A 12244-nucleotide genomic window follows, 5' to 3' on the forward strand; every position below is an offset into this window, starting at 1 on the left:
TGTCCCTGTGAGGGGGCCTGGATGGCTCCCAGGCTGATAAGGGCTGGGTTAACCCTTGTCCCTTGCTCCTTCCCCCACACGGGGGCTGGAACTCGCTGCTGAGCCAGCTTGTAGAGCAGAGGACAAGGATGAGGTGGTGGTGTCATGGAAGTCCATGGTCCAGACATCATCCATGCAGCCCATGTGAACACATCAGCTCTGCCAGGGTCCCTGGGGGCTCTGGGTGAGGCTCCACCAGGAGCAGCTGAGGGAACTGCGGTGGTTTAGTGTGGGGAAGAGGAGGCTGAAGGGAGACCTCATTGCTCTCTACAGCTTCCTGAAAGGAGGTGGGGGTTGGTGTCCTCTGCCTAGTGTCAGGTGATAAAGGGAGAGGAAATGGCCTGAAATTGTGCCAGGGGAGGGTGAGTTTGGAGATGAGGAAGAATTTCTTTGCTGCAAGAGTGGTCAGGGATTGGAACAGGCTGCCCAGGGAGGTGGCGGAGTCCCCAGCCCTGGAGGTGTGCCAGAAACACGTGGGCATGGCCCTTTGGAACATGGTTCAGTGGCCATGGTGGTGTTGGGTTGATGCTTGGACTGGATGATCTTAGAGGGCTTTTCCAACCCTAACAACTCCATGATTCTATGATTTCCCATCCCATTGGAGCATGGCACCACTGGGCAGGTCACAGGGGGCTGGTTGTAAGCTCTTAGGGATGGTGTTGGGGTAACTCAACCCCATCAGGGTGTCCCTTTAGGCACCTTCTAGGTGTTCTCCTGCATCCCTCCTCGGGATGCTTCCCCAGCTGGGGCTGGAGCAGCCATCACCTCCTGCACCATAAAAGGCAAAGCTCTGGGGAAGAGCTGCTGGGTGGGAGCCGTGGTGGCTGCCTGCAATGCCAGGCATCTCGGCTGTGTACACAGGGATCAGAGCCCTCAGCTCGCCTGCTCCCTCCAGAGAGCTTACAGGGGCCTGTTTGGCAGGAGGGCTGTCCAAGGGAGGACCTTGCTGCTCAGAAGGCTGTTTAGAGAAATGCCCAGAGCATGAATAGGGATTTTTGTTAAGCTATGGTTTGGAGCCTCCAAAGGGAAAGTTGTTTCTGAGGCTGCTGTTGAGCTTCTCTGTTTATCTCCATGGTCTTTTCTTCTGTCCCAGCAACTCCCTTAGCAATAACATGTTCCTGCAGCTGATTCCAGCCCATCCATCTCTGCTGTGTGCAGCCAGCATCTCTCCCTGAAACACTGGGACGCAGACCAAGGCTTGAGTGCCGCTTCCAAGGAAGGAGAGCTTGGGGCAGACGCTCCGCGCCCGGCGGGAGCAGGGCAGGGAGGCAGGGCGGGAGGCACGGGCTGGGGCTTCTCCAAGCTCTCTCTGAAACCCACAGAGGAGCTGAGGGAGGTGAGCCTGCCCTGAGCAGCCACAGCAGATGATGACCTGGCAGTAAACCCCTCTGGGAGCAGCGAAGTCGGAGGGGAGCCAGGCAGGACGGCGGCACAGGAGCGTGGGGAGTCCTTGCTGCAGCAGGCTGGAGGCACAAGAGGAGAGCCCCTGAAGAGACAGGCAGCAAGTCCTGCCTCGTGAAGAGCTCTGGGCCAGCAAATTAGAAGCTGGGAGGTGCTTTGGGAGCTGTTCAGGTGGGATATATTTGGGAAGGGAAGCAGCGTAGCACCAAGCCTGACAGCTGCTGTGCTGGGAGAGAGGCTCCTGCCCTGCTGCAGAGGATGGGCTCCACCACCCCAGCCTGCACGTCCACCTCTGCTGGCCACCAGGCTCCCCAGCGCCGGTTCACATGACCCAGCCACACAGCCTTCCAGGCTGCCTCCCTCCCTGCCAGTAGCCGAGGAAGGGAGAAGGCGGTGCCGAAAGGCTGCCCAGACCCAAGGTGGGAAGCAATCTTGGCTGGCCACTGCCGAAGCTTCTGGACCAGGAACTGGGGTGAGCGAGCTGCCGGCCATGGAAGCCTCCACCTGGCAGCACTACGGATATTTACGGGATGACACGAGGAAGGCGAGGGGCAGAGACTGTGCCTCTTCCCCAGGAGGCTCTGGAGGGTCTTGTGAGGATTGTGCCCAGGAGGGCCTGGGGAGCAGGCTGGAGAGAAGGGGGGACCTCGCCGACCCCAGGAGCGACGGGCAAGCTCCCGCCAAGAAGTCAGAGATGAGCGGCAGCAGGCAGAGAGGGCTGGCAGGGGACCTGTGCTTGGAAGACCACCCCGTGTCAAAAAGAGAGTGCAGGAGAAGGGAGGAGGGAGAAGCCCCTCCAAAGGTGTACGAGCTGGAGGTGGTGCACAGGCGAGCGGGCACGGGCAGGACGGTGAAGCCCGTGGTGTACAGGCTGGAGGAGAGCGAGTACCGGCGCCTGCTGGAGGAGGCAGAAGCAGAACCTGAGGAGGAGGAGGAGGAGGAGGAATGGGAAGTGACCGAGCAGAAGGTACCTGAGATCCAGGAAGACTACCCAGGGGATGGGCAGGTGGCAAGCCCAAGCCTCCACAGGCTCAACTCCTTGCAAGAAGTCCTGAGGAGGCAGCTGAGCCGCTCGGACTCCGAAAGCAGTGCAGACGGCAGGCAAGTGGCCAAGCTGAGCCTCAACTGCCCCTCGGAGGGACACAAGCCCAAGGTCCCCATCCGGTCGGACAGCTTCGAGCGGAACGCACTGCTCATGGATTACCTCCTGCAGTGCAAACAGGAGGCACCGGCAGCTGCTTCCTTCATCCCCAGGGAAAGCAGCAAGGCAGCTGAGAGCTTCAGGCAGGCGCTGAGCTTCGCCGCCCAGCCCGACGGCGTGCCGGACCTCTGCCAGGATGGCCAGGCTGGTGGTGAGCAGGATCTGGCCAGGAAGCTGGAGCCAGGCAAGCAGGGAGCAAAGAGCCTCGAGAGGATGTTCTCTGCGGCTGCAAATTATGCTCCCGCGTCCAGGGACACTGAGAAGCTTTTGAGACAGAGCAGTAGCAGCAGCCAGCTCTTTGAGAGCAGGGAGCAGCTGGAAGGCGAAGCAGATGTGGGGATGCTCGATTCATACATCCCGAAGAAAACCCCCCCAGCCCCTCCTGTCCGGTCCCACAGCAAGGAGAGCCTGGCTTTGAGCATGAGCAAGACGGTGGCAATGACAGAGGCGCTGCTGGAGCCCCTCAGCAGCGCGGCCAAGCCTGCCAAGGAGCAGTGGGCAGCTGGAGGAGAGGAGCAGCTCGCTGGAGGCTGGACTGCAGGAGGAGGGGGCTCGGAGGAGTCTGAGCGGAAGGGGAGGAAGAATCAGGAGGAGGATGAGAAAGTGCTTAAAGTTGCCGACGCCAAGAAGACCTTCGAGAAGAGCAAGGCTGCCGAGGGCAAGGCAGCGGCGGCAGCAGCAGCAGCAGCAGCAGCTTCGGCCGGCGTGGCCAGGAAAGGTGAGCTGGGACCTGAGGGCAGCAGGGAAGCCTCTGGCGCTGTCCTTGCGGGGCTGGGGGAATCTGGAGCAGCCTGCAGCTGAGGGAGGGGTGGGGAGGGAAGGTGGGAATGTGGTGGTCGTGAGGCTTTTCGGAGAATACCTGGCTGGTGTGAGCTGAGGAAGAGGTGGGACGTGCTCGGGGCAGGTTTAGTGGTGTCATGTGTGGGGTGGCAACCAGAGGCTGATTCACATTGAGCGTTCCACCTGCTGGAACTACTTTGTGCAGAGCAACTCCTTGGTGAGAAACCTTTTCTTTGCCTTTTTAAAGGCATAGATAAGCACAATGTGACCCTGCTTAAGTAGAGGGGTTGGACTCGATGATCTCCAGTGGTCCCTTCCAAGCCTCCCCATGCTGGGGTTCTGTCAAGTACAATATCCAGCTCCTCTATACACTGTGCAGAAGTGTCCATATGATGCCTTCTGCCACTGCCCTGTGGGATGATGTAGCTCTGTCTTCTAACCCTGGGTGAGCCAAGATCATTTTATTTTAGTTATGGCATTTAAAAAAACCAAACAAAACAAGAAAGAAAGATAAATAAAGAAAGAAAGAAATAAAAAAATAAAGAAAAAGTGAAAAAGGAAAGATTTTTTTAAAAGAAAGAAAAAGACAGATTAAAAAAAAGAGAAAGAATGAAAGATTAAAAAATAAAGAAGAAAGTTTAAAAAAAGTTTAAAAAGAAAGAAAGAAAAGAGAAAGTTAAAAAAAGAAAGAAAAAAGAGTTAAAAGAATGAAAAAAGAAAGTTAAAAAAAAAAGAAAGAAAAATTGAAGTTAAAAAAAGAAAGAAAACAGAGTTTAAAAAGAAAGATAAAAAAGAAAGAAAAAAGAAAGTTTTAAAAAAAAGAAAGAAAAAAGAGTTTAAAAAGAAAGAAAGATGAAAAAAGAAAGAAAAAAGAATATTAAGAAAGGAAAGAAAAAAGAGTTTTAAAAGAAAGATAAAAAAGAAATAAAGTTAAAAAATAGAAAGAAAAAAAGAGTTAAAAAGGAAAGAAAGATAAAAAAGAAAGTTGAAAGAAGAAAGTTGAAAAAAGAAAGTTAAAAAAAGAAAGAAAAAAGAAAGTTGAAAAAAGAAAGTTAAAAAAGAAAAAAAAAGAGTTAAGAAAGAAAGATAAAAAAGAAAGAAAAATGGAAGTTAAAAAAAGAAAGAAAAAAGTTAAAAAAATAAAGATAAGAAAAGAGAAAAAAGTTTAAAAAAGAAAGAAAGGGTTAAAAAGTTTTTAAAAAAGAAAGAAAAACTGAAAAAAGAAAGAAAGGTTAAAAAAAAAGAAAGAAAAAAGTTAAAAGAAAGGAAAAAGGTTAAAAAAGAGAAAAAAGAGTTTAAAAAGGAAGAAAAAAGGTTAAAAAAAAGAAAAAGAAAGGAAGTTAGAAAAAGAAAGGTGAAAGAAAGAAAAAAAAAGATAAAGAAAGAAAGATAAAAAAGAAAGATAAGAAAATAGAAAGGGAGGAAAACAAAAGAAAGAAAGGAAAAAAGAAAGAAAGGTAAAAAGAAAGGTAAAAAGGAGAAAGAATCTTTGCCTTATGGTGTTTTTCTTACTTGACTGAGTGAAGCTTCCAGGAGGAGGACATCAATTTGGAAACTCATAAACCAAGAGCTACACCAATTTTGCTGCAGTTTGGGTGGCAAACCAGCAGCAACAGGGAGAGGTTAGGGAGGGAGGGGGAAGAAAGAGTTTATTTGAGCGGTCGGATGCTGCCCGGAGGTATCAGCCCCAGCATCTTCTGTTTATTGGCAATCTGTGATTGTGGATTGCCTTATAAGGGAAAATAAATGTGTCAAGGCAGAGGAAATGTGTGCTAGCTTTGAACTGAGGAGAGTGCTTGCTTAAACGCCAGTGTGACTGTCCCTCCAGGCTGGGTGCGTGCTGCCTGTCAGTGGCAGAAGTCACCCAAGGGAGTCAGCATAGGGAGGTTGCCACAGAGGTGGTGCGTGTGTCGGTGGTGACAAAAAGCCTGCAGCGCTCAGGAATAGATCTTGTCCTCTCAGAGGGTTATCTAAATGCCTTTCAGGAGGCATGCCCTCACTCCAAGGAGGGCATTGAGGTGCTGGAGCGGGTCCAGAGAAGGGTCTGGAGAACAGGGCTGGTGAGGAGCAGCAGTTGAGGCAATTGGGGTTGTTCAGCCTGGGGAAAAGGAGGCTGAGGGGAGACCTCATTGCTCTTTACATCTCCCTGAAAGCAGGCTGGAGCCAGGTGGGGGTCAGTCCCATCTCGCAAAGAACAGGTGACAGGACAGGATGAAACAGCCTCAAGTTGCCCCAGGGTGGGTTTAGGTTGGACATTAGAAGAAACTCCAGTGAAAGGGCTCTCAAACACAGGCCCGGGCTGCCCAGGGAGGTGGTGGAATCCCCATCCCTGGAGGGGTTTCAGAGAGGCAGGGATGTGGTACTGAGGGACCACAGCGGACTACAGGCTATAGACTTAGATCAAGGTTGGACTGGATGATCTTAAAGGTCTTTTCCAACCCAAACAATGCTGTGGTTCTCTCGGAAGACACTTCCTCATTCTCACCATGCAGGGAAACAGGGCTGAGAAAGACTTGTCACTGCAGACTCTGTGCCAGGCTCAGACCCTGTGCAGGGAGCAGTGCCACTGCTGGTGCTGTCTCCACAGTCTCTCTGCTCCTCCTCAGGTTGTCTCTGACCCCATGGTGCAGCTGACACATGTTTGCATCAGCCAGAGGGATGCTCTCAGCAGCAGAGGCATGGATCCTCTACAGGGAGATAAAGAGCAGGTGGATGGTCTTACAGAGGATGGGGGTGAGGAGGCACTACAAGAAATCATGCTCTACTCTTAAGGCAACACCAGCTGCAGCTAAACCCCTCCTGACTGATGTTTTCCTACCTGTTCTTCAGGAGAAATAAGGAGGGAGGCTCAGGGCAATCTGTTCCAATGCTGAAGAGTGAAAATGTTGCAGTGAAGAACTCATTCTTGCTCTGTGACACAGTCTGCTTGTGGGGGTTTAACCTCTTCCTGAACCTCTCTCTTCCCAAACCTCACACTGCCTCACTAACCATGAAGAGGAGGCTGAGGGGAGACCTCATTGCTCTCTACAACTCCCTGAAAGGAGGTTGGAGCCAGGTGGGGTTTGGCCTCTTCTCACCCTAGTCTCAGGTGATAGAAGGAGAGGAAATGGCCTGAAATTGTGCCAGGGGAGGGTTAGGCTGGAGATGAGGAACAATTTCTTTGCTGCAAGAGTGGTCAGGGATTGGAACAGGCTGCCCAGGGAAGTGGTGGAGTCCAAGAAACATGTGGGCATGGCTCTTTGGGACATGGTTTGATGGCCATGGTGGCCTTTAGGCTGATGGCTGGACTCCATCCTCCTCCAGGTCTTTTCCAACCCAAGCAATTCTGTGACTCCTATGATTCCATTTACCGCTGTGTGATTCCTTCCTTATACCTCTGATTTTTTCAGCACCTTTGGCCCAACCTTGATCCTAGACAGCAGGGAGAGACAGAGAACAAGATGGCAAAAGGCTTCAGAACTGGTTGGCTAATGAGGAGGAGCCCTAGGCTGGGGGCTGAGCGTAACGTGGAGCGCCACAGGAATCGCGGCGCCGAGCCCCGCGCTGCTGCTGCTGCTGCTCCCAGCGCCTTGCGGGCTGCCTGCCGGGGTTCTGTGCAATGCCAAAGGCTAGGAAGTGTCCATCCCAGGACATTTGTGTTGGAAATAAAATACAGCTTGCTTCCCCCTCCCCCCCCCCATGATTTCCTTTCTTTGTTTTTGGGGGTGTGTGTTCTGCTCTCTGGTCTCCCTCTCCTTACTTCATCAGCTGGCACAGCGGAGGTAGCAACACAGACGACCCCGTCTGTTGCAGCTAATCGCTCCGGTTTGCTTCGGGGTCCCAAGCTTTTCCTGAGGCTCTGGGATCACCTCCCCAGCATCACAAAAAAGGGAGGGGAGAGGGGGAAAGAAAAAACTCAATGTGTTCCTATTCTGTACAGTGATGGAGAGGAAAAATACCTGAAGGAGTAGACTTGCTTGGAATTAGTGTGGAGATTGCCTTTGGCTGTGTCAGCTCTGGGCAGCACCTATTCTTTCCCTTCCTTTCCCCCCCTTCCTTTCCCTTCCTTTCCCCCCCTTCCTTTCCCTTCCTTTCCCCCCCTTCCTTTCCCTTCCTTTCCCCCCCTTCCTTTCCCTTCCTTTCCCCCCCTTCCTTTCCCTTCCTTTCCCCCCCTTCCTTTCCCTTCCTTTCCCCCCCTTCCTTTCCCTTCCTTTCCCCCCCTTCCTTTCCCTTCCTTTCCCCCCCTTCCTTTCCCTTCCTTTCCCCCCCTTCCTTTCCCTTCCTTTCCCCCCCTTCCTTTCCCTTCCTTTCCCCCCCTTCCTTTCCCTTCCTTTCCCCCCCTTCCTTTCCCTTCCTTTCCCCCCCTTCCTTTCCCTTCCTTTCCCCCCCTTCCTTTCCCTTCCTTTCCCCCCCTTCCTTTCCCTTCCTTTCCCCCCCTTCCTTTCCCTTCCTTTCCCCCCCTTCCTTTCCCTTCCTTTCCCCCCCTTCCTTTCCCTTCCTTTCCCCCCCTTCCTTTCCCTTCCTTTCCCCCCCTTCCTTTCCCTTCCTTTCCCCCCCTTCCTTTCCCTTCCTTTCCCCCCCTTCCTCTTCCTTCCTTTCCCCCCCTTCCTCTTCCTTCCTTTCCCCCCTTCCTTTTCCTTCCTTTCCCCCCCTTCCTTTTCCTTCTTTTTTTCCCCTCTTCCTTTTTCCTTCTACCATCTGCCAGCCCAGGAGTTGGGGAAGGATGTTATCAGGAACACCACCTCTGTCTGGGTGCACCCAAGACGCCCAAGTGTGTGTGTGTGTGTGTGTGTGTCTGTGCAGCACTGAGTGTGCTGGATGAAATGCATTGTAAATCATTAATTACAATTGCATAAATAATTAACACCCACCCCGACCTAATGTTCATTATCATCAATCTCCAGCCTCTTCCACCCACTCCCAGCAGCACAGCAGTGATGTCACCACAAGTGCAGCAGGGTTGCCATGACCCTTTGGGGAAGGAGGTTGCGCTGTGATTTCAGGCTCTGAGTGGGGCTGGGGGCAGCGCAGGGACTCTCTCGATGTCACCCAGCAAGGTGGGGCAGAAGGGGGAATAAAACCAAGGGGGTGCTGCCTCCTGACCCCCAAGCTTTCAGCCACATCTTCCTCCATCCTCCCTGCCCACATGCTCTCTGAGCCCCTCTGCTGCCTTCCTGGCTGTCGTTCTCAGGAGCTGATGGAACATATTGCTCTCTTTATCAGTGTTCCATAATTCTACAGCTCCCCTTTCTGGTCAAGGATTGAATAAGGCCAGACCAAAGGGATTTTGCTTGCTCCTTCTCTCCAGACAAACACTTTGCTGGCTCTGAGGAACAGAGCAGCACAGGGCAACACTTCCCTGGGTAGAACACATAATGCTGTCCCAGAGCCAGAACTGATTAGCTGTGATCAGCTGTCGGGTGGTGGCTGTGGGGGACAATTTGGTCCTGGCAACTGCTGCTCAGGGAAAGTGCCCTTCAAAAACAGGTTTGGAAGCAGTTTAATCATGGATTGGGTTGGAAGGGACCTTAAAGACCACCTGTTCCCAACTCCCATGCTAAAGCAGGGACACTTTCCATCAGGTTGCTCAAGGCCACATCCAACCTGGCTTTGAACACTTCCAGGGAGGAGGCAACCACCACCTGCCTGGGCAACCTGTTCCAGTGTCTCACCACTCTCACTGTAAAGGATTTCTTCCTCATCTCCAGGCTAAATTTCCTCTCTAATAAAGCTGCCCTCACCATGTGGTATGTGGCCAAGAGACAGCAAGACAATGAGGCAGAAAGACTAAATCTAATCATCTTCCCTGCACAGAAAATGGCCTTCCCTCCCCTCCCTCCCCTCCCTCCCCTCCCTCCCCTCCCTCCCCTCCCTCCCTTCCCTCCCTTCCCTCCCTTCCCTTCCTTCCCTTCCTTCCCTTCCTTCCCTTCCTTCCCTTCCTTCCCTTCCTTCCCTTCCTTCCCTTCCTTCCCTTCCTTCCCTTCCTTCCCTTCCTTCCCTTCCTTCCCTTCCTTCCCTTCCTTCCCTTCCTTCCCTTCCTTCCCTTCCTTCCCTTCCTTCCCTTCCTTCCCTTCCTTCCCTTCCTTCCCTTCCTTCCCTTCCTTCCCTTCCCTCCCTTCCCTCCCTTCCCTCCCTTCCCTCCCTTCCCTCCCTTCCCTCCCTTCCCTCCCTTCCCTCCCTTCCCTCCCCTCCCTTCCCTCCCTTCCCTCCCTTCCCTCCCTTCCCTTTTCATAGCAATTAGCTTGGATTTCTCTCCATTAAAACCTTGTGACATTCCAATGATGGTAAGTGAAACCTAAGATCCCATCAGAGATCTCAGGGGGAGCAGCTCAATCTGGCCCCAGATTCTTGCACCTAAATCACGAGAGAGGAAGGAGATGCATTCAAATATGCAGCTTTCAGGTGGGAGGAACTAATGCTTCCTGTAAGGCTTCAAGAAATGAATAGAGAAATAGAATCAACAAGGTTGGAAAAGACCTCAGAGATCATCAAGTCCAACCTGTCACCCAACACCTCATGACTACTAAACCATGGCACCAAGTGCCACATCCAATCCCCTCTTGAACACCTCCAGGGATGGGGACTCCACCACCTCCCTGGGCAGCACATTCCAATGGCCAATTGCTCTGTCTGGGAAGAACTTTCTCCTCACCTCCAGCCTAAACTTCCCCTGCTGCAGCTTGAGAATGTGTCTTCTTGTTCTGGTGCCTAAGTAGAGGGTGCAAATGTCCTGCTGAAGTTATGGAACTTGGATAGCTGCAAACTCCAGGCCTGGAACACAAAACTAAAGGAGGGAGGTTTAGAGTAGAAGGAAGAATTTTTGACACTGAGGGTGGTGAGATCTTGTCCCAGGTGGCCCAGAGAGGTGGTTGATGCCCTAGAACCATTGCAGCTCAGGTCACTTGGGGCTCTGAGCAACCTGCTCTAGTTGAAGATGTCCCTGCTCACTGCAGGGGGATTGGGATAAATGACTTTTAAAGGTGCCCTCCAACCCAAAGCATGCCATGATTCTCTGAGCCCTGATGAGTCACCAGAAGGAAAAGCTGATTCAGCCTTTATCAGGTGGCACCCTTGGGAAATACCCAAGTGGGCAGGAAAGCACAGCCAGGGCTGGTGGGGCTGTGCCAGGGACTTATACTCAGGAAGAAGACTTGGAAGCAAGGGTTTGAGAAGAAGGAAGTCCATTAGATCACTGTCTGTGCTGTAAATCTTCACTATGGAACTGGAGAGGTGGTTGATGCCCTATCCTTAGAACGATTGCAGGTCAGGTTGGTTGGGGCTCTCAGCAACCTGCTGTAGTTGCAGATGTCCCTGTTGAGTGCAGGATGTGTGTGTGTGTGTGCTGGATGACATTAAAGTCCCTTCCACCCTGAAGCATTCCCTGGGTCCCCGCTTCGACGTCCATCATATTTTGCGTGACTTAGCTGTTAAGCTGCACAATAACAGGACTTCCTGTTGCTGAGCTCCCTAAGCCCTCCATAAGCCCTTTTTTTTCCCTTCATTCAGCATGTATTTAGCAAGGAGGATTTAGGCAAATGGAGATGTTTGAGGCAAATTCATCCCTCGAGCGACTCGAGGGCTCTGAATGACTGCGTTTGCCGTCGGTCAGAGATCACCCGGAGACTCCCTGAGGAGTTGTGTAAAGGAGTGGCAGTGTTGACCTGCTGGAGGGCAGGAAGGCTCTGCAAAGGGCTCTGGCCAGGCTGGATCCATGGGCCAAGGTCGATGGGATGAGGTTTAACAAAGCCAAGAGCCAGGCCCTGCCCTTGGATCACAACAGCCCAAGGAATGCTCCAGGTTTGGGGCAGAGTGGCCAGAAACTGCCCAGCAGGAAAGGACCTGGGAGTGCTGATTGACAGCAGCTGAAGATGAGCTAGCAGTGTGCTCAGGGAGCTCAGAAGGCCACCAGCATCCTGAGCTGGATCAGGAATGGTGTGGCCAGTAGGAGGAGAGAAGTGGCTGTCCCCCTGTACTGGAGGACTGGTGCTGGTGAGGCCACAACTTGAATACTGCCTTCAGTTTTGGGGCCCTCACCCCAGGAAGGATATTGAGGAGCTGGAGCAGGTCTAGAGAAAGGTGACAAAGCTGGTGAAGAGGTCTGGTGAGTATCAGCTGAGAGCACTGGGGTTGTTTAATCAAGAGAAGAGAAGGCTGAGGGGAGACCTCATTGCTCTCTACAGCTCCCTGAAAGGAGGTTGCAGTGAGGTGGGGGTTGGATTCTTCTCCCTAGTATCAGGTGATAGAAGGAGAGGCAATGACCTGAAATTGTGCCAGGGGAGGGTGAGGTTGGAGAGGAGGAATAAAACTCTTTGCTGCAAGAGTGGTCAGGGATTGGGGGTGGTGGAGATAGCATCCCTGGAGGTGTTCAAGAAAAGTGTGGGCATGGCATTTGGGGCCATGGTTTAGTGCCCATGGGGGAAGGGGGTTGGAGGTTGGACTTGATGACCTTAGAGGCTTTTTTCCAACCAGAATGATTCTATGCTTGTATAATCACCTGGAGGCCGAAGAAGCCACCAAAATTTCTCCCAGGGAGAGGTGCTGCAGGTGTTTGGTCCTTTCTTTCCCTTCTCTCAGTGTCATGGAAGGCTGCGGGGCACAGCAAGCACACGTATTACTTATAAGGCACAGCGAGCTCCAGCCAGGTGATTTATTGCAGTGATGGAATCGATGCATATTTGCAGGCAAGCTAAATTTAGCTGCTGACATAAGTTCCAGAGGTGGAGCCTGCAGGCTGGGTGCTGCTTCCCTAGAAAGGCTGTTGTGGGAGAGGCTGTTTGCAGCGAGCAGGCAGCGATGTAGCAGAGGGTTCAAACCTGTGGGGTGGATAGGGTAGGGTAAGATAGG

The 12244-nt window shown here is 52.3% G+C and overlaps 1 protein-coding gene across 1 annotated transcript in view; it reads left to right on the top strand.

Annotated features, from left to right (window-relative positions):
- Positions 1–1517: 1517 nt before the first annotated feature.
- The window catches only part of CORO1C (coronin 1C), an 87816-nt gene continuing 77089 nt past the window's right edge, over positions 1518–12244 (top strand). Inside the window, exon 1 of the mRNA XM_068163343.1 lies at positions 1518–3359. Within this exon, the coding sequence (XP_068019444.1) occupies positions 1931–3359 (1429 nt within the window). The 5' untranslated portion in view covers positions 1518–1930. The remainder of the gene's footprint in view (positions 3360–12244) is intronic.

This window comes from Melanerpes formicivorus, unplaced genomic scaffold, assembly GCF_026170545.1.
Source record: "Melanerpes formicivorus ecotype bairdi unplaced genomic scaffold, bMelFor1.0.p_v2 SCAF_72, whole genome shotgun sequence".
NCBI lineage: Eukaryota > Metazoa > Chordata > Aves > Piciformes > Picidae > Melanerpes > Melanerpes formicivorus.